The sequence below is a fragment of the Pongo pygmaeus genome, chromosome 20, assembly GCF_028885625.2.
Source record: "Pongo pygmaeus isolate AG05252 chromosome 20, NHGRI_mPonPyg2-v2.0_pri, whole genome shotgun sequence".
In the NCBI taxonomy this organism is placed as follows: domain Eukaryota; kingdom Metazoa; phylum Chordata; class Mammalia; order Primates; family Hominidae; genus Pongo; species Pongo pygmaeus.
Genome location: NC_072393.2, coordinates 2,178,815 through 2,197,086, shown reverse-complemented (window position 1 = coordinate 2,197,086; position 18,272 = coordinate 2,178,815). Strand labels below are relative to the sequence as shown.

The 18,272-nt window shown below is 58.2% G+C and overlaps 3 protein-coding genes across 7 annotated transcripts in view; 2 read left to right on the top strand and 1 right to left on the bottom strand.

The window, feature by feature from the left end:
• LMNB2 (lamin B2) overlaps positions 1-3,521 on the top strand; it is a 29,233-nt gene extending 25,712 nt beyond the window's left edge. For 2 of the 3 annotated variants that reach the window (XM_054465482.2, XM_054465485.2), the window contains 2 exons: positions 95-205; positions 799-3,521. In XM_054465482.2, the coding sequence (XP_054321457.2) occupies positions 95-205; positions 799-840 (153 nt within the window). In that variant the 3' untranslated portion in view covers positions 841-3,521. Of the gene's footprint in view, positions 1-94 lie in introns of all 3 variants that reach the window. The other variant, XM_063657958.1, reaches the window with a different exon arrangement.
• A 294-nt stretch (positions 3,522-3,815) lies between these two features.
• On the top strand, positions 3,816-6,061 carry TIMM13 (translocase of inner mitochondrial membrane 13). The gene is made up of 3 exons (XM_054465486.2): positions 3,816-4,270; positions 4,360-4,428; positions 4,638-6,061. The coding sequence occupies exons 1-3, from the start codon at positions 4,151-4,153 to the stop codon at positions 4,734-4,736; spliced, it is 288 nt and encodes a 95-aa protein (XP_054321461.1). The 5' UTR covers positions 3,816-4,150; the 3' UTR covers positions 4,737-6,061.
• The window catches only part of TMPRSS9 (transmembrane serine protease 9), a 41,186-nt gene continuing 28,335 nt past the window's right edge, over positions 5,422-18,272 (bottom strand). For 2 of the 3 annotated variants that reach the window (XM_054465480.2, XM_054465481.2), the window contains exons 10-18: positions 17,035-17,353; positions 15,196-15,367; positions 14,237-14,508; positions 13,093-13,229; positions 9,461-9,854; positions 7,432-7,600; positions 6,424-6,689; positions 6,201-6,337; positions 5,422-5,755 (exon numbers count right to left, since the gene is read on the bottom strand). In XM_054465480.2, coding sequence (XP_054321455.2) covers positions 5,594-5,755; positions 6,201-6,337; positions 6,424-6,689; positions 7,432-7,600; positions 9,461-9,854; positions 13,093-13,229; positions 14,237-14,508; positions 15,196-15,367; positions 17,035-17,353 — 2,028 coding nt within the window. In that variant the 3' untranslated portion in view covers positions 5,422-5,593. The remainder of the gene's footprint in view (positions 5,756-6,200; positions 6,338-6,423; positions 6,690-7,431; positions 7,601-9,460; positions 9,855-13,092; positions 13,230-14,236; positions 14,509-15,195; positions 15,368-17,034; positions 17,354-18,272) is intronic. The other variant, XM_054465479.2, reaches the window with a different exon arrangement.

Genomic DNA, 18,272 nt, shown 5'->3' with positions numbered 1-18,272 from the left:
TTGGAGTCGTGGGCAGGGTCTGGGGACCCTCAGGGCCACCACAGCAGCTCTGGGCCTGATCCCGGGACTCGCTGCTGTGTCCTGTCCCACACAGGAAGTGGCCATGAGGACCGTGAAGCAGTCCTCGGTGGTGCGTGAGAATGAGAATGGGGAGGAAGAGGAGGAGGAAGCCGAGTTCGGCGAGGAGGATCTTTTCCACCAACAGGTAGGCCCCTGTGCCCACTTGCGGCTGGCGGGCAGCCTCTGGGGCAGAGTGAGCTCGTGCACACACACACATGTGTGCTGGCCGCATCCCCGGCGGGAGCTCCATCTGGCTGCCGTGGCTCAGGGTGAAGCCAGCCTTGGCTGTTACGGGCATGGCAGGGACCTGTTCTTGCCTCCTGGGTCATGCCCATCGTGTGGATTTGCGACATCACAGACCTCAGGGTAGCTGGCCAGGGGGTCCCCTGAGAGGTGGGTGTTGAACAGCTCCCCATATGCTCTCTGGTCAACCAGGCTTCCTCAGTCGAAGACACAGGTCCCTTCAGTACTGGCTTCTGGGGAGAAGATGAGTGCAGAAACCACAGCTGCATTAAATGCGTGCATCGCAAGTTCCTGTGATTGTTTTGGAACCCAAAACAGAACGTGTAGCTCACAGGCGGGCTCATGGGGAAATGGAAGTGGAATGGAAGGCTCTAGAAATAGACACTGTTGTCGCTCAGCCCCTCCCTGGTGGGGAGGTGGGGGCAGCCATCTACCTGCCAGCCGCCTCCAGGCTGGCCCTGATCGTGGCCGTCCTTCCTTCCTTCCTTCCTGCAGGGGGATCCGAGGACCACCTCGAGAGGCTGCTACGTGATGTGAACCCACACTCCTCATCCACTCACCTTTCTTTACCCAGAGCCACTGAAAACTATTTTTATATCATTGGCTTTCTTTAGTTCTTGATACATTTCTAGAGAATTTCTAAGCGAACTGCCAGAACGTGTGGGTGGGTCTCCCCCAGCCCTCCCTCCCGGCGGGTCTCCTCCAGCCTCACTTCGCTGCCACTTCAGCGCTGCCCTGGAGACTTTTCAATCCCACCCCACTCCCCATCTCACCATTTGGTCAAATTGGAAGCCCAGGGCCAGGACCCCAAGGTTTAGAAGATGCTCGGGCTTGGAGGGAGGAGGGCCGGCGAGGCTAGAGAGGGGACAGGAGACGGCCCTGATGCGGACGGAGCGTGGAAACTGCATAGGAATTCAACGGTGATGGATTTTTTTAAGGCTTTCTACAAAACCAAATTCAGAATCCAGGTGTCGACCTGGTGGGGCGGGGGGCCAAGCCTGCATTCTGGCTGCCCAGCTTCGGACAGCGGGAATTCCTCAGGCAGCCACGCAGCAGGTGTGGACCAGCATGGGGATGCGTGGCCCCCAGGGTGGGTTTTCACTCCGCTGCCTGGGCTTCCAGATTCCCGCTCTGGCAGCGCACTGGCCGGGTTTCTCAGACCGTAGACTTTATTTGGGGGAGTTTTCCCTCAGTTCAGTTCCTGACTGTGCAGGGCCAACAGGGCAGGAGAGGGGAAGACCCGGGGAAGGAAGAATGAGGACAGTCCCGTCGTAAGACCTGTCACAACGATAAGCAGGGAGGGGAGATGTGGAGGGGACACATCTGATTGCCTCTGAGGCAGAGGCTGTGAGTTTCAGAACAGCTGTCTGCAGGGAACACCACCATGCTGACCCTCTGGAGGAGAGCGCTGTGGAGCCCCTCCCGTGTTCCAGCTCCGTCTGCCCTGCGCCTATATATACACATGCGTCTATCCATACTGCAGCTTTTATCTGTGATTTCCTCGCTGAAACCATGTTTCTCAGACAGGCCAAGGCCACCTGACTCCTATCACGACGCACCCAAGCCCCTCAGTCCAGCTTCCCAACGCCTGGTACCCCCCTTTGGCAATAGCTCACCGTTTACACCCTCCCTCATAGATACACAGAAGTTATTTTTTTAATGGATATTTATTTTTTTACATTGGTCAGTACGCAGGTCAGGAGCTCACGCCAGGGCCTTGAGGACAGGCTGACCCTCCTCCCCGGGGTGGGGCGGGGCTGGGGCACCCTCCGACGGCAGAGCCTCCTTCAGAAAGTGCAGCTCAAGTCTTAAAGACACCAAAACTGAGCCATGGGCAGGCGCTGTCTCCGGGCCACGGCGTTCACTGCAGGGCGGGGGCGGCACCGTTCCCCTGTGACTGTGCACCCCGCCTCCCTGGGGACCTGCCTGTGGGAGGAAGGAATGGGGGGCCCCAGCCCCAGGTCGGGAAGGAGCCAGCGGCCTGACAAAGCAGAAACACCTGCTGCTCCATGCAGCCCCCGCTCGCTGTCCTTGCTCTCAGAAGTCCCTGTCCCATGTAGATAGAGGGGGGCGCATCTTACCAAAGCATTTTCTCCTGGAGGCTACGCCGCTGGAAGTGGGAATGCTGGCGACAGACTCCTTTTCCCCACCTTTGTGGCAGGAATCACCCGCACCCGACTGGCTGGGCTTCGTGCCAGCGAGGGTTCTGGGGGTGGGTCTTGGTGATCTTGTCCTGTGGGGAGTCTGCAGTGGTCTCAGCCACATCCTATGTATTTTGGCCCTGGAGGAGCAAAGCTGTATCCTGGAGTTGGTCTGTGATTTGCCGACAGCCTTGAAGGCTGGGCTCAGGGACAAAGTCTCCCCCAAAATCCGCAGGTCCTGATGTCCAGACGCTGCCCAGTCCTGTCCTGAACACAGCACGCCCCAGGCCCACAGAACCCCCCACCCTATATTTGCCTTGGGTGGAGCTGGGGGTGGTCCTAGGACTGCGGGTGCCCTTAGCTGAAGGGGGTGGGGAGAAGCGTGGACTGGGCAGCCTGTGGGTGATTGGAGGTTTATTGAGAATTGAATCTTTGGAAACACTAAGAAAATCAAATTTTTAACAGTTATTTATGGCCTGGGAAACAATTTGCATTTGTCCCCAAATACGCTTAGCTGTGTGCCGCTTAGAACGATGCGAAACCATCCCTCTGTGTAAGCCCATGCCGTGTGACTCGAAGCCTAGCGCCCTCCCTGCGAAGCATCAGACGCCACCCAGCCCTGGGGGGAGGCCCACGGCTGCTGGACCAACGCGGGTTCTGGGGTGCACAGCGCCAGGTTAAGGCTGAAGCCTGCCCCGCTGAGCCCAGGAGCTGGGAGGCCTGCGGGCTGACCCAGAATCCGATCATGCACCTGTCCTCATGCCAGCGGCTTTGGCTGGTGTTGGTCTGAGGCCTGCACGCGGCAGTTCTTTGTTAAAGATCCGAGGGACTCAGTCCTGGGGCGTCGCCGCCTGCAGCCTCTTCCAAGCCCTGCGCCCAGCGAGCGTCACAGCACAACCTGCAAACGGAGCTGGGCTGCAGCCGGGGCTGGCATGGACTTTCATTTCAGAGATTCGGTTTTTAAGAAGATGCATGCCAAATGTGTTCTTTTTTTTTTTTTTTTCCCAATGATTTGTAATATACATTTTATGACTGGAAACTTTTTTGTACAACACTCCAATAAACATTTTGATTTTAGGTTCTGCCTCTGAGTTTATTCCTGCCCGGGGAAGCTCGAGCCGGGGCCTCGGTCCCTAATGAAGCGGATGTCTAAGACCCCTCCACCCCCAAGGAAAAAGGTCACTGGCGAGTGTAGCGAGTGTAAACAGGACCCAGGCGATGCATGGGACCCTGCCCGTTTTTTTCTAGTGAGCCTCCGACGCTGTTGCGCAAGCGGACTCTTCGTCACGTGACGCGACCGGGCTCCGCCCCGACGGCAGCACGCTATATAGACGCGCCGGGTGCCTCGTGCGCATGCGCGGCAGGCCCCTCGGGCCGAGCTGGAGGCAGAGCGTAAGTACAAAGTGATCGGCCTCGGCCGCACTCAATAACTCTCCTACTCCCCGGGCCAAGTCAGGGCCGCACTCTTCCCGCGGAGTCGCAACCACGGGTAGCTCGTGTAGGTAACGGCAGGTCCAGGCCTCCGCATGAGCGGAGGGCCTCCCCGCGCGATCTGGAATGGCCCGGGCGCGCGCGGTCTTGTGGGAGTTGTAGTCCTCCGTCCCCGCCTGCGCGGACTCCGTTTCCCGTGGTGCCCCGGGAGGCCCGCTTCCGGCGCAGCTACGGGTCGGCGCACGCGGCCTCGGTCCGGTTGACTTTGCGGAGCCATGGAGGGCGGCTTCGGCTCCGATTTCGGGGGCTCCGGCAGCGGGAAGCTGGACCCGGGGCTCATAATGGAGCAGGTGAAAGTGCAGATCGCCGTGGCCAACGCGCAGGAGCTGCTGCAGGTGCGGGGCTAGCCGGGGACGGGCGCTGGGGGCGACAGGGCCACCCCTGGGGACGGACGTCGCGGCTAAAGCCTCGCGTGTCTCCACAGAGGATGACGGACAAGTGTTTCCGGAAGTGTATAGGGAAACCTGGGGGCTCCCTGGACAACTCCGAGCAGGTGAGACCCGCGGAGGTTCGGGACAAGGGTCGCGAGGGTCTAGATTCGAGGGGGGAGCCGTCTGCGCGTGCGCAGACTAACGGGGAGGCGCGATGGAGCGGCCGCCGCACGTGCGTAGTCTGCAGCCCGGGCGGCCTGGAGCCGGGTTGAGGGCAGTCCCCGGGGCCGCGAGGTCCCGAGCTGAGCCATGTGCCCCTCCGCTCCCGCAGAAGTGCATCGCCATGTGCATGGACCGCTACATGGACGCCTGGAACACCGTGTCCCGCGCCTACAACTCGCGGCTGCAGCGGGAACGAGCCAACATGTGACCGGCGAGCGCGGGCCACCCCACCCTGTCCATTTCCATAAACGTGCTTTGAGAGGCGGGGTCCGCATGTACGTACTGCCTGCCCGGGGCTTAGGAGGGTGGCACCGGTGCTGGGACAGACGGGACTGTGTCCTCGCCACCCCCCGCCCTGCCCCCTGCCAGCCAGTGCAGCTTGGATCTCAGGGGTGTGGGGCCCTGTGCCTTCCCAAAGTGCTGGCAGCCCAGTGGCACCTCCTTCAGGCCTTTGGGGTCTTCCCCTAGTGTGCCCAGGTCAGCCTCATATTCTGGGCGGACAGCTTGTCTGGACTTTGGAGTTCGGGGTGGTCAGACCCCACGGGAGCTGTCACCTCCTGCGGATGGGCAAATAAATTGGTGGAGGACGGAGAGAAACCTTTTTATTTCCCTCCTGAGGGGTCTCTGGGAAGAGATGACGCGTGTCCCTGGAACCCCAGCTCGGAGGGTCTCAGCCTCCCCTGGGTTGGGAGAAGTCCATCTTTTCCCTTAGTGCCACCGGGCTGCTGAGTCACGAGGAATGTGTTGCTGCCGCCACCCCTGCCTCAAGGCTAAGGGGGATAGCCCTCCCGTTGTCAGGGCTTGCTTTGACCCCGCTTCGTTCCACCCCGGGTCCTGGTGGAGCGCCAGGCAGGTGGTCCTCGCTGTGACACTGAGGTGCTGAGCCAGTGAGCTAGGGTGGAGGGGCTGTGTTTATTGGAACAAAGGGTGCTACTAAAGTGCATCCCCATGACCCACAACCCCCCACACCCGTCCTTGGGTAGGGTACGGTGGGGTGGGGTGTTGGGTGGCGTGCTGCTCCTGTTGCTTTCACCTAGAGTCCCGGCCTGGGCAATCACGTGGTGGTCACTCCTGGATGTGCTGCCCTATCCAGCCTCTCACAGCTGCCACCCGGGTATAGACACCTGGGAAGTGGGGCCGGCCACAGCCATAGCCCCAGCTGGTGACCCCAATTAGCACCCACCGTCCAGAAGGCTCCCTGCAGGCCAGGGGTCCCCCAGCGTCACCCTGTTGGGGAGAGAAGAAAGGGGGTTCAGAGGCCGGTACCTCTCCTACAGCGGCCCTTGGGTCATTGGCCTCTGTAGGAGTGACCCTAGTGAGTGACTTCCCCTGGGAGCCGCATTTTCACTATCTGGAAAATGGGCTCAATACAAAGGTGGCAGACATTTATGGACACCCGCCACGTGGTCCCAGAGTGGAACGGGGCCTCCCACTGCAGCCTCTGCCTGCTCTGCCGCCGAGGCCCAGTGGTGGGATGCGGTGGGTTGCCCAATAAACGGTTGTGGAGTGGAAATTCCTCCAGAGCCAAAAAGGCCCCCTGTTTGATCCGCTGGAGAAGTCTGCACCGGAGGGTGGCGCCCGGATGGTGGGCTTCGTGGCAGCGGGAACTCGCCCTCCCCGGCGGCTGGGCGGGACCTGGTCCCCTGGTCGCCTGGGCCGGGGCGGGGCTCACCGAGCAGCTGTCCACGCCACCCTGCGGGAAGCCGGCACACAGCATGCGGCTGCTGATCTGCACCGGGTAGAAGCGGCGGCAGGTCTGCTCGCTGAGGAGGCGCACGGCCGCTTTCTGCAGCTGCCGCGCCATGGAGCCTGCGGACGAGCGAGAGGGGGCGAGTGGGGACCGCGTCCGGTCGCCCCCCTGAGCCCCGCACCGCCGCGGCCCCGGGCGCACCTACCTCCTTCGCGCACCGAGCCCCAGCCGGTGATGACGCAGCGCGCGCCGTCTGGGGGTCGCGGCGCGGGCTCGGGCAGGCAGATGGGACGCACCAGGCGGCTGCGGCGCACCGGCCCCACCAGCTCCAGCAGCGCCACATCGTAGTCGAGCGTGTAGAGATTGTAGAACGGGTGCTTGTAGATGCGCGCCACGCGCTCTAGCTGCCCCTCCGCGCCGCTCAGGAACGGCGTGCCTAGGAAGGCCGCCCACTGCTTGGGGTCCCCGTAGCTGCGGGGCGCGCGAGGACAGGCGTCGGCTCGAGCCCCCACGCCCCCGGCCCCTGGCCCCCGCCCCTGCGGTGTCCCCCAGCGGCCAGCTGGGACCCTGGGCAGGGTTCTTGGCCTCTTGGTCTCTGGCTGCTGGTCTGGGAATGGGCTCAGTCTCCCCCGCCAGGCACCGAGGCGGCACCAGAACTGCAGCCATCGCCACCTAATATTGGCGCTCTGAAAGGGGGTCTAGTGGCCGTGAGGGTCCCGCCCCCCCCACCTGCCCTCCCCTTCTGACCTCCAGCCCCGCAGGGCCCAGAGCTGGATGTCTCCTCTGGAAGATCGGACCCCTCGCCTGCCAGGGCTTGGGCCCTGGGGGAGGGCAGCTTTCTACTGGGTGGGCTTTGAGGGGCTGGAGCCAAGTCCCAGGGGCAAGGGCTGGGGAAAGAAGTGACCCCAATGTCTCCGTGGGCTTGGCCTGGAGCTGGGGGGGGGGCCGCAGTCCCCGGGTTAGGTGGGGACCGCGGGGTAGGACTCGGCCTTCACAGCCCCAGCCCCGTGTGGTCAGGCTAGGGGGTGGCTGGTCAGGGGAGGGCTGCAGGGAGCGGGGATGGGGGTGGGAGGAGTGGCCTGGGGCAGTGGGACCCGGGGTTGGGGAGGGCACTCCTGGCACAGGAGGGGGTCACGGTGCGTTTTCGGGCAACAGTTCGGTTCCGGGTGAGCTACAGACACGTGTAGGGGCATTTGGAGCGTTTGGGACTCACACGTCGAAGCAGTGCGCCGCCGACAACAGCCACCTCTCTGCCACCAGCACGGCCCCGCAGCGGTGTTCCCGGCGCCGCAGCCACAGGCTCACCTGCCACGGCCACTCCCCACGGCCCGCTGCGCTGCCGCCCACAATCCTGGTGAGTGCGGCCGGCGCCAGGCCGCAGTCTGCAGGGGAGCCAGGTGCGTGGGCAGGCGGACCCAGGGTGCCTCCTCCACGAAGGCCCCCCTGGGTGCCGCCTCTCCGGGAATCCCCGTGGGAGCCCCAGGGAGTAGGATGCGAGGGAGGACCTGCCCCAGGAAAACTCGGCAGGAAAGGACACTGGGCCTGCTGCTTGGTCTTTGGGCTTTTCTCAAATAACATTGGAAATGCATTTGTTTCCTGTGACTTCACTTTTGGGACCATACCTTTCCCCTGCCGGAGGCCCCTCTCATGGCAGCCTCCCACATCTCCATCTTCCAGGAATTCCCTCCCACTCCAAGGCCTTTGCACACACCAGGGCCCTGCCCCAGAGGCCCCAGCCCTGCCTTGGTGCCCTCTGCCTGGATCCCTGATCGCCTCCAAGCCCTCCCCAGACGGTGCCAAGTGCAAAGGCCTTCCTCAGAACACAGCTGTGGAAAGAACACGTGGGTTGTTTCCAGGGGGGCTTCAGGGACCCTGTTACCACCCATGGAGGGGGTCCCGTACCCACCTGCTGTCTCCAGAGGGGCGCTTTCCTCCTCAGGGGCGAGCTCCCCTCCCCGCCCTCTATCACCACCCACAGCTGGTTTCCTGGCTTCCCCACCACCCCCCACCCCGTCCAACCCAGGCCAGCTACCGAGCAGCTACCGAGGCCAGCAAAGGGGAGTGCCAGTTCCCCACCAGCCTGGGCACCATCTGGCCCTGACCTAAGACCAAGCGGCCTTGGGAGAATCTGACAGCAGCCGCAGCCCCTGTCCTTGGGAACACCAGCTACCTCCACACAGAACCCGCCTGTACTTCAAGGGGGGCCTTCTCCACCTCTTTTGGGCCCAAAGAGATCCCAGGCCATAGCTATTGAAAAAGTCAACATCAGCTGAGACTGAGAAAGTGAGAGCCCCCAGGCTGCGGGGACAGATTCACATGAGGGCAGCTGCCAAGTTAGCAAGAATCACGCACCCAAGGACATGGCGCAGCTGTGAACCATCAAAGCCCCGCTTTCTTTTTTTTTTTTTTTTTTAATTTTTTTAGAGACAGGCTGTGTCACCCAGGCTGGAGTATAATGGCATGATCTCGGCTCACTGCAGCCTCTGCTTCCTGAACTCAAATGATTCTCCTGTCTCAGCCTCCCCAGTAGCTGGAACCACAGGCATGCACCATCACGCCTGGCTTATTATTATTATTATCATTATTATTATCGAGATGGAGTCTCTGTTGCCCAGGCTGAAGTGCAATAGCACAGTCTCGGCTCAATGCAACGTCTGCCTCCTGGGTTCAAGCGATTCTCCTGCCTCAGCCTCCCGAGTAGTGTGGATTACAGGCACCTGCCACCATGCCTGGCTTTTTTTATTTATTTTTTTTTTTGTAGAGATGGGGTTTCACCATGTTGGCCAGGCTGGTCTGGAACTCCTGACGTCAGGCAATCCACCCGCCTTGGCCTCCCAAAGTGCTGAGATTACAGGCATGAGCCACCACGCCCAGCCAGAGAAGACGTTATGTCTTTTTTTTTTTTTTGAGACAGAGTTTTGCTCTGTTGCCCAGGCTGGAGTGTAGTGGCGCGAACTTGGCTCACTGCAAGCTCTGCCTCCCGGGTTCACGCCATTCTCCTGCCTCAGCCTCCCGAGTAGCTGGGACTACAGGCATCCGCCACCACGCCCGGCTACTTTTTTCTATTTTTTTTTAGTAGAGACGAGGTTTCACCGTGTTCGCCAGGATGGTCTCGATCTCCTGACCTCGTGATCCGCCTGCCTCAGCCTCCCAAAGTGGAGGACGTTATGTCTTGTTAGGCAGCCTGGGCTGATTAACATGGGCCCCTCCACTCCCAGGGGTCCCTCCATCTCCCCCGGTACCTGGTGGCTGGGAGTGCGTGGTGGCCTCCGGGGTGTCTAGAAACGGCGTCTGTCCCCTAGCAGTGGTGCTCACGGCAGATAAGGTTGAGTTGGCAGGTTGGCCCGTCACCCTGCTGGCAGCCCCAGGGGTGGGTCTGCTGGGTGTGGCCCCCGGGACTGTGAGGCCAGCCGTCGTCCTGGGGCTGGTGGTGGCCAGCATCCTTGTGGTCGAGGGGGGAGACACGGGTAGGGGCTGGGAGGACATGATCTCCAGGATCCAGCCCTTTAGCCTGGTGATGCGCGTGTACACGCCTGGCTGCTTAACCTGAGCGCAGCCAATACCCCAGCTCACGATCCCTGCCAGATAAAACACGCCAGGGGCCTCCTCGCAGGCCAGGGGGCCCCCAGAGTCACCCTAGAAAGGAAGAAAAGAGCACTGGTTGGTCCTCCAGGGACCCTCTCTTCCCAGCACTGCCATAGCCTCCTGCGTTCCTACAGTGGGTGGGAGCCATCGAGGGCGGGGGCAAAGGGCACAGCGCGGATCTGGAGACCTGACTGCAGCCCCGTGCCTGGCTGTGTGACCTGGAGTGAGTCAATTCTCTCTGAGTTTCCATCATTCTTGCTTTTGTTTTGGGGCGGCAAAACAATGCAGAAAAACTCTAAAAATATTAACAATAAGGCCGGGCGCAGTGGCTCACACCTGTAATCCCAGCACTTTGGGAGGCGGAGGCAGGTGGATCATGAGGTCAGGAGATCGAGACCATCCTGGCTAACACAGTGAAACTCTGTCTCTACTAAAAATACAAAAATTAGCCGGGCATGGTGGCAGGCGCCTGTAGTCCCAGCTACTCGGGAAGCTGAGGCAGGAGAATGGCGTGAACCCAGGAGGCGGAACTTGCAGTGAGCTGAGATCACACCACTACATTCCAGCCTGGGCGACAGAGCGAGACTCCCTCTCAAAAAAAAAAAAAATAATAATAATAATAACAACAATTAACAGCCACCAATAGTCCCACCACCTAGAAGTAGCCCCTGACCACTAGCTGCCAGGCTTATTTCTTTTCTTGAGACGGAGTCTCACTCTTGTTGCCCAGGCTGGAGTGCAGCGGCACAATCTCGGCTCACTGCAACCTCCACCTCCTGGGTTCAAGTGATTCTCCTGCCTCAGCCTCCCGAGTAGCTGGAACTACAGGCATAAGCCACCATGCCCGGCTAATTTTTGTATTTTTAGTAGAGACGGGGTTTCACCATGTTGGCCAGGCTGGTCTCCAACTCCCGACCTCAGGTGATCCACCCGCCTTGGCCCCCCAAAATGCTGGGATTACAGATGTGAGCCACCGCGCCTGGCCTCAACATTCTTTTCAAGATAAAAAGCTAACTATTATGAATTGCCCATTTATATAGACAGTAAATAGTATAATAATAGATATTATCTATATCTATTATTCTATTTTTATTGTCAGATATAAAGAACAAATATAATGAATATATAGGAAGAAAAGACTATGCAAGACACTGATCTCACAACACTCCTAGAAGACAGGCATTGCTATGCTTCCCACTTTACATATGAGGATCAGAGGCCCAGAGAGGTTGAGGCACTTGCCTGGGGTCACACAGTAGTTGAAGCGGGATTTGAACTCGAGTCTGGTTCAAGAACTTGGGCTGGGTAGGTTCCCACTGCAGGTTATTCACCACCTTCCTTTTAACTACTGTGTGTGAATGGGCATTTACGCTGTCATTGATATTTTGTATTGATTAGTAATAATGGCATCTAACTTTGAGAGTTACTATTCAAATCTGATGCCTTTTTTTTTTTTTTTGATGTGGAGTCTCGCTCTGTTGCCCGGGCTGGAGTGCAGTGACGTGATCTCAGCTCACTGTGACCTCCGCCTCCTGGGCTCAAGCAATTCTCTCTGCCTGAGCCTCCCGAGTAGCTAGAATTACAGGCGCCCGCCACCATGCCTGGCTAATTTTTGTATTTTTTTAGTAGAGGCAGGGTTTCGCCACATTGGCCAGGCCAGTCTTGAACTGCCTACCTCAGGTGATCTGCTTGCCTCGGCCTCCCAAAGTGCTGGGATTACAGGCATGAGCCACCGTGCCCGCCCTTCTTTGTTTTTTGAGATAGGGTCTTGCTGTGTCGCCCAGGATGGAGTGCAGCAGTGTGATCACAGTTTACTGCAGCCTAGACACCTGGCCTCAAGAGACCCTCCCACTTCAGCTGCCCAAGGAGCTGGGACCACAAGCACCTGCCACTCTGCCTGACACATTTTTTTTTAAATTTTTGTAGAGACGGGGTCTCACTATGTTGTCCAGACTGGTCTTGCAATCCTAGCCTCAACTGATCCTACCTCCGCCTCCTGAAGCACTGGGATTACAGGCATGAGCCGCTGCACCCGGCCTGAAAATTAACCTGTCCTTGCGTGCACGGTTGAGCCCTTCAGAAATCTGGGCACAGTGGCTGTGGCCGGGCGCGGCGGCTGTGGCCGGGCATGGTAGCCCAGGCCTGCCATCCCAGCAGTTTGGGAGGCCAAGGCGGATGGATCACCTGAGGTCAGGAGTTCGAGACCAGCCTGGCCAACGTGGTGAAACCACGTCTCTACAAAAAATACAAAAATTAGCTGGACGTGGAGGCACATGCCTGTAGTCCCAGCTACTCCAGAGGCTGAGGCAGGAGAATCACTTGAACCCAGGAGGCAGAGGTTGCAGTGAGCCAAGATCACGCCGCTACACTCCAGCCTGGGCGACAGAGCAAGACTCCATCTCAAAAAAAAAAAAGGAAAAAGAAATCTAGGCTGGGTACAGTGGCTCACACCTGTAATCCCAGCACTTTGGGAGGCCCAGGTGGGTGGATCACGACGTCGGGAGATCGAGACCATCCTGGCCAACATAGTGAAACCCCATCTTTACTAAAAATATAAAAATTAGCTGGGCATGGTGGCACGTGCCTATAATCCCAGCTACTCGGGAGGCTGAGGCAGGAGAGTCGCTTGAACCCGGGAGGCGAAGGTTGCAGTGAGCCGAGATTGCGCCACTGCACTCCAGCCTGGGTGACAGAGCCAGACTCTGTCAGAAAGAAAGAAAGAAAGACAGAGAGAGAGAGAGAAGGAAAGGGACGGAAGGAAAGGGAGGGAGGGAAGGGAAGGAAGGGAAGGAAAGGGAGGGAGGGAAGGGAGGGAGGGAAGGGAGGGAGGGAAGGGGGGAGGGAAGGAAAGGGGGGGGGGAGGGAGGGAAAGGGGGGGGAGGGAGGGAGGGAAAGGGGGGGAGGGAGGGAAGGAAAGGGGGGAGGGAAGGGAGGGAGGGAAGGAAAAGGAGGGAAGGAGGGAGGGAAGGAAAGGGAGGAAGGGGAGGAAAGGGAGGGAGGGGAGGGAAGGAAAGGGAGGAAGGGAAGGGAGGGAGGGAAGGAAAAGGAGGGAAGGAAAAAGAGGGAAGGAGGGAGGGAAGGAGGGAGGGAAGGAGGGAGGGAAGGGAAGGAGGGAAGGGAAGGAGGGAGGGAAGGAGGGAAGGGAAGGAGGGAGGGAAGGAAAGGGAGGGAAGGAGGGAGGGAAGGAAAGAAAGGAAAGAAATCTAGGTCTGCACACACAGAACTGCTAGGTGAACGGCTGTGGGCATTTCTTGGAAATACTGCCGGGTTTCCCCCTTCGAATGCTTACCTGGCAGGAGTCGACTTTGCCTTCCAGGAAGCCCGCGCAGATCATGCGGTCTGTGAGGGAGAAGTTGTAGAGCACGCTACAGGTTTTCTGGTCTATGATGCCCACGGACGCCTTCTGCAGGAGCTCGGGCTTGGTGGCTACCAGGGAAAGAGCCAGAAAGGCCACTTGCAGAGTGATCACCAGAGCAGTTCCAGTTCAGCTCCGATAACAGCCCCGAGATGCAGCATCCCCACCCCACAGACAAAGAAACCAGGGCTCACAGAGTTGCAGGAATCGCACAACGCCAGAGTGAGGAGATGGGCCTCAGATTCCTCACTCAGAGCGCAAGAGTCTCCCCGCTGTCCCCACGGGGCTGCCGCCCTAGCACCTGGGTAATGTGTAGGAGGCCATTCTGAGGTGAAGGGAAGCAGTAACTGTTGGGGTGGGAGGGGTCTCGGGATAGACTAGCACAAGCAAGCACCAGTGAGCATTTGCTTTTTCTTTTTTTTGAAACAGGGTCTCGCTCTGTCACCCAGGCTGGAGGGCAGTGGCACAATATCGGCTCACTGCAGCCTCCGCCTCCCAGATTCAAGCAATTCTTCTGCCTCAGCCTCCCGAGTAGCTGGGATTACAGGCATGCACCACCACACCAGGCTAATTTTTGTATTTTTAGTAGAGACGGGGTTTCACCATGTTGGCCAGGCTGGTCTCAAACTTCTGACCTCAAATGATCCACCCACCTGGGCCTCCCAAAGTGCTGGGATGACAGGTGTGAGCCACTGCATGTGGCTGCCAGCAAACATTTTCTATAAATGGTCAGAGAATTAAATATTTTCAGCTTTAAGGGCCAGTCTCCGTCACAAGCATTTAATTCTGCTGCTATTGCAGGAAAGCAGCCATAGACAATATGTTGATGTGTGAACATGGCCCCTGTTCCAATAAAACTTTATTTATACAAACAGGCAATGGGCAGATTTTGCCCCCAAATGGAATGGGGAGGTGAGTGGTGTGTGGGCAGTGGGACCAAAGACAAAGGGATCAGCCACAGAGGTCCCTGTGCAGTGGAACTGGTTTAGGATCCAGGTAAGAGATGCCCATCCTGACCCTCCCCAGGCCAGGCCCTGGAGAATAAATCCACCGTTCCCCTCGACGGGGCAGGGCTCACCATTTCCTTCTTGCGTATTTCCCCATCCGGAGATCATGCACTTCCGGCCCACAGGGAACTTCTGGATGGCCAGGGGCAGGCAGACAGGCTGGATGTATTTGTTGAAGGCCAGGGGGCTGGCCAGCTCCAGGACAGCCAGGTCGAAGTCCAGGATGCCAGGGTTGTAGAGTGGGTGCAGCACCACCCGCCGCAGCCCGATCTTCACCGGGCTTCCGCCCAGGCCCAGGAGGGATGCAGTGCCCAGGTGGGCCCGAACCTGCTCCACCTTCGTGCTATGGAGACAAGGCCCTCAGACATGCCCGCCCTCCAGCACATGCCCGCCTCCTTGGGGAGGGACGGGGCTGATGCACACCCCCAGGAAGCCACACAGGGCTGCTTGGGCCCCAGGACCATCCTCTGACCCTCGGCTCCAGGGACGAGGACCAGGGGAAGAGGCGCTGCTGGGCTCCTCCTGAAAAGGATCCCAAGCTGGGGGACCTTGGGCAAGTCAGGGGACCCTCATGCTTCATTTTCTACACCTGTGCCAGTGCCCCCCCAATCCCCTACAGCTTTATGAGTCTCTTTTTTGTTGAGACAGGGTCTCGCTCTGTTGCCCCAGATGGAGTGCAGTGGCACCATCAGGCTCACTGCAGCCTCGACCTCCTGGGCTCAAGCAATTCTGCCTCACCTCCTGAGTAGCTGGGATCACAGATGCGGGCAACCATGCCTGGGAATCTCCAAGATAAACGCTGCCTGGGTAGCAAGCAATGGGGAAGGAACCCTCCTCCCCTCCCCTGGTTAGGCCCTGTTTGTCCTTAGAAGCCTTGGCACCGGCTCCCTCCTGTCTCTCAGCTGCCCTCGGGAGAGGAAGGGCTGCTCCCCAGGGGGTCCATGCAGCAGCCCCAGCAGGATGGTTCTGACAGGGAGGGGCTGGTGAGGAGGGGAAGCTGGGCAGCCTTCCTGGAGGAGGCAGGCCTTACTGGTTGAAGCAGTGGGCGGCAGACAGCAGCCAGCGGTCCCCCACCACTGTTGCTCCGCAGAAGTGCCGGGACCCTTCCTTCAGGCTGACCTGCCAGGGCACCTCCCCTGAGGCAGCTCCGAACCCGCCCACGACCCGGGTGGGCTTCTCCATTGCAGGCCTGGCCCCACATTCTGGAAGGGGGACACAAGACCAGGTCTGGGGATCTTGGCCTGCTCAGGTGGGAGCATCCAGTGGGGTGGTCCCAGGACACCGGTTGCAGCCAGGCCCTGAAGGTGCCGCAATCCCTCCCGTTCCACACATGAAGCCGTGGAGGCTTCGAGGTGTCCGTAGTTTGCCCAAGGTCTTGCAGCAAGTTCGTGGCCTAGCTCGGGGGCAGAAGTTAAGAAAGCAACACACAGCGGCCCAGTCAGCCCCAGGACCCCCGGCAACAGACCCCACCACAGACCCGCAGCCCACAAAGCCAGGTTTATGGGCTCCTTGCAAAGACGGGGCTGCACTCCAGGAGACCCATGGGGCGGCTGAGAAAAGGAAGGGTACGATTGTTAGGGGGTTTCGGAACAGAGTGTGGGGTGTAGGTGAACTGAAATGAAGCACGGCTGGGCGCAGTGGCTCACGCCTGTAATCCCAGCACTTTGGGAGGCCAAGGCGGGCAGATCACCTGAGGTCAGGAGTTTGAGACCAGCCTAGCCAACATGGCGAAACCCCAACTCTACTAAAAATACAAAAATTAGCCAAGCATGGTGATGGGCGCCTGTAATCCCAGCTATTCAGGAGGCTGAGGCAGGAGAATCACTTGAACCGGAGGTGGAGGTTGCAGTGAGCCAAGATCACGCCACTGCACTCCAGCCTGGGCGACAAGAGTGAAACTCCGTCTCAGGAAAAAAAAAAAAAAAATAGGAATGCAACTAACAGTTTTTGGAAACAGAGATACAGTCCTACAAGTTTTCTTTTTTTCTTTCTTTCTTTTTTTTTTTTTTTGAGACTGAGTTGTGCTCTTATTGCCCGGGCTGGAGTGCAGTGGCACCATGTCACCATGTCGGCTCACTGCAACTTCTGCTTCCTGGGTTCAAGCGATTCTCCTGCCTCAGCCTCCCAAGCAGCTGGGATTACAGGTGCCCTCCACCATGCCCAGCTAATTTTTAGTAGAGATGGGGTTTTGCCATGTTGGCCAGGCTGGTCTTGAACTCCTGACCTCAAGCGATCTGCCCGCCTCTGCCTCTCAAAATGTGCGATGACAGGCATGAGCCACCGCACCCGGCTAATCCTACAAGTTTTCTGGGTACAAACTATTTGAAAATACAATAGAAAGTATTCCAGGCCAGGCGTGGTGGCTCACACCTGTCATCCCAGCATTTTGGGAGGCCGAGGCAGGCGGATCATGAAGTCAGGAGTTTGAGGCCAGCCTGACCAACATGGGGAAACCCCATCTCTACTAAAAATACAAAAATTAGCCGGGTGTGGTGACGGGCGCCTGTAATCCCAGCTATTTGGGAGGCTGAGGCAGGAGAATCACTTGAACCCGGGAGGCAGAGGTTGCAGTGCGCCAAGATCACGCCACTGCACTCCCGCCTGGGCGACAGAGCAAGACTGTGTCTCAAAAAAAAAAAAAAAAAGTATCCCATTGATAGATCAACATAATTAACAAGACATGGGCAAGACCTGTGGACAGAAAGTACCATGAGGGTACACGCAACATAAGATGGGAATAAACGGATACACATGTGACCTTTCCTTGAACAGGAAGATCCAAAATTACAAAGATACTATGAAGATATCAGTTCTCCCTAAACCAAGATAGGAGCGTACATCATCTTCTACCTTTCTGCCCCGAAAATACCTTGTAGCTTAGGAACGGTGACCCAGTCAAGAGGCACAGTGCTGGGGGCCTGCGTGGATTTGTTGGGAGCGCTGACCACAGGGCTCTCAGGACTGGTGGGCCAGGCTGTGCTGGGGGCGGCGGGGGCAGGCGCCACCGTGGGGACCAGAGGCATGCTGGCTTTGGTGGTGGCCTCCAGGATCCAGTCACGTAGCCTGGTGACTCGGGCATAGACCCCCGGACGCCGGGCTTCCGCACACCCGATTCCCCAACTCACGATGCCAGCCAGAAAGAACCGGCCAGAGGGCTCCTCGCAGACCAGGGGTCCTCCTGAGTCACCCTAGGAAACCAACACACACCCTCAGGATGGGTCGGCAGCAGCCAGTCCAAACACCAGTGCTACGAGGCCCAAGGAGGAGCTCTGAGCTGGGACACCCAGGACCTCTCTCCACACAAGCTCACAGAGCACTTGTGGGCTGATCATTCACATCTCAGAACCTGTTTCTTCTTCTGTGGAGGAAAAAAAAAAAACAAACTCAAGACAGTTGGACTATAGGATCTCTAAGATGTCTTTCAGTCCTACCTCTGGCAGGCCAAAATGTGACCCAAATAAATAACATCCCCTCCTCTTCTTAACTCAGTAGATCTTTGATAATGTCACCACTTGCTTAGGCTGACAGTGTGGCTGCCATGCGGGTGCCTCCAGATATCTCACTGGTAGCTGCAACATTGCTCCCAAAGTGCTTCATCTGCTCTCACTCATCCGGCCTCACCATTTTTTACCTCGCCATATCCAGTTCACCCTCTTACATTCTGTGTATCGTTTTTTTGTTTGTTTTTGTTTTTGTTTTTGAGACAGTTTCACTCTGTTGCCCAGGCTGGAGTGTAATGGCACGATCTCGGCTCACTGCAACCTCCGCCTCCCAGGTTCAAACGATTCTCCTGCCTCAGCCTCCCAAGTAGCTGTGATTATAGGCACGCATCACCACGCCCGGCTAATTTTCTTGTGTTTTTAGTAGAGACGGGGTTTCACCATGTTGGCCAGGCTGGTCTTGAACTCCTGACCTCAAGTGATCTGCCCACCTCGGCCTCCCAAAGTGCTGGGATTACAGGCGTGAGCCACCGTGCCTGGCCGACTCTTACATTCTTAAACACGAGCCCTCTCTTATTAGTTCCTAGCATTTTCTCCAGATTCTGGTTTCAATATGGCAATCTAAACACATGTAGCAGTCTCTCCCTATCTTTTCCTCACCCACCAG

Bases quoted from the DNA above. Each gene is read 5' to 3' on its own strand.
- TIMM13 (XM_054465486.2), top strand. From the start codon at position 4,151: ATGGAGGGCGGCTTCGGCTCCGATTTCGGGGGCTCCGGCAGCGGGAAG. The intron at 4,271-4,359 runs GTGCGGGGCTAG...GTGTCTCCACAG, and splicing joins ACGCGCAGGAGCTGCTGCAG to AGGATGACGGACAAGTGTTT. The intron at 4,429-4,637 runs GTGAGACCCGCG...CCGCTCCCGCAG, and splicing joins CCCTGGACAACTCCGAGCAG to AAGTGCATCGCCATGTGCAT.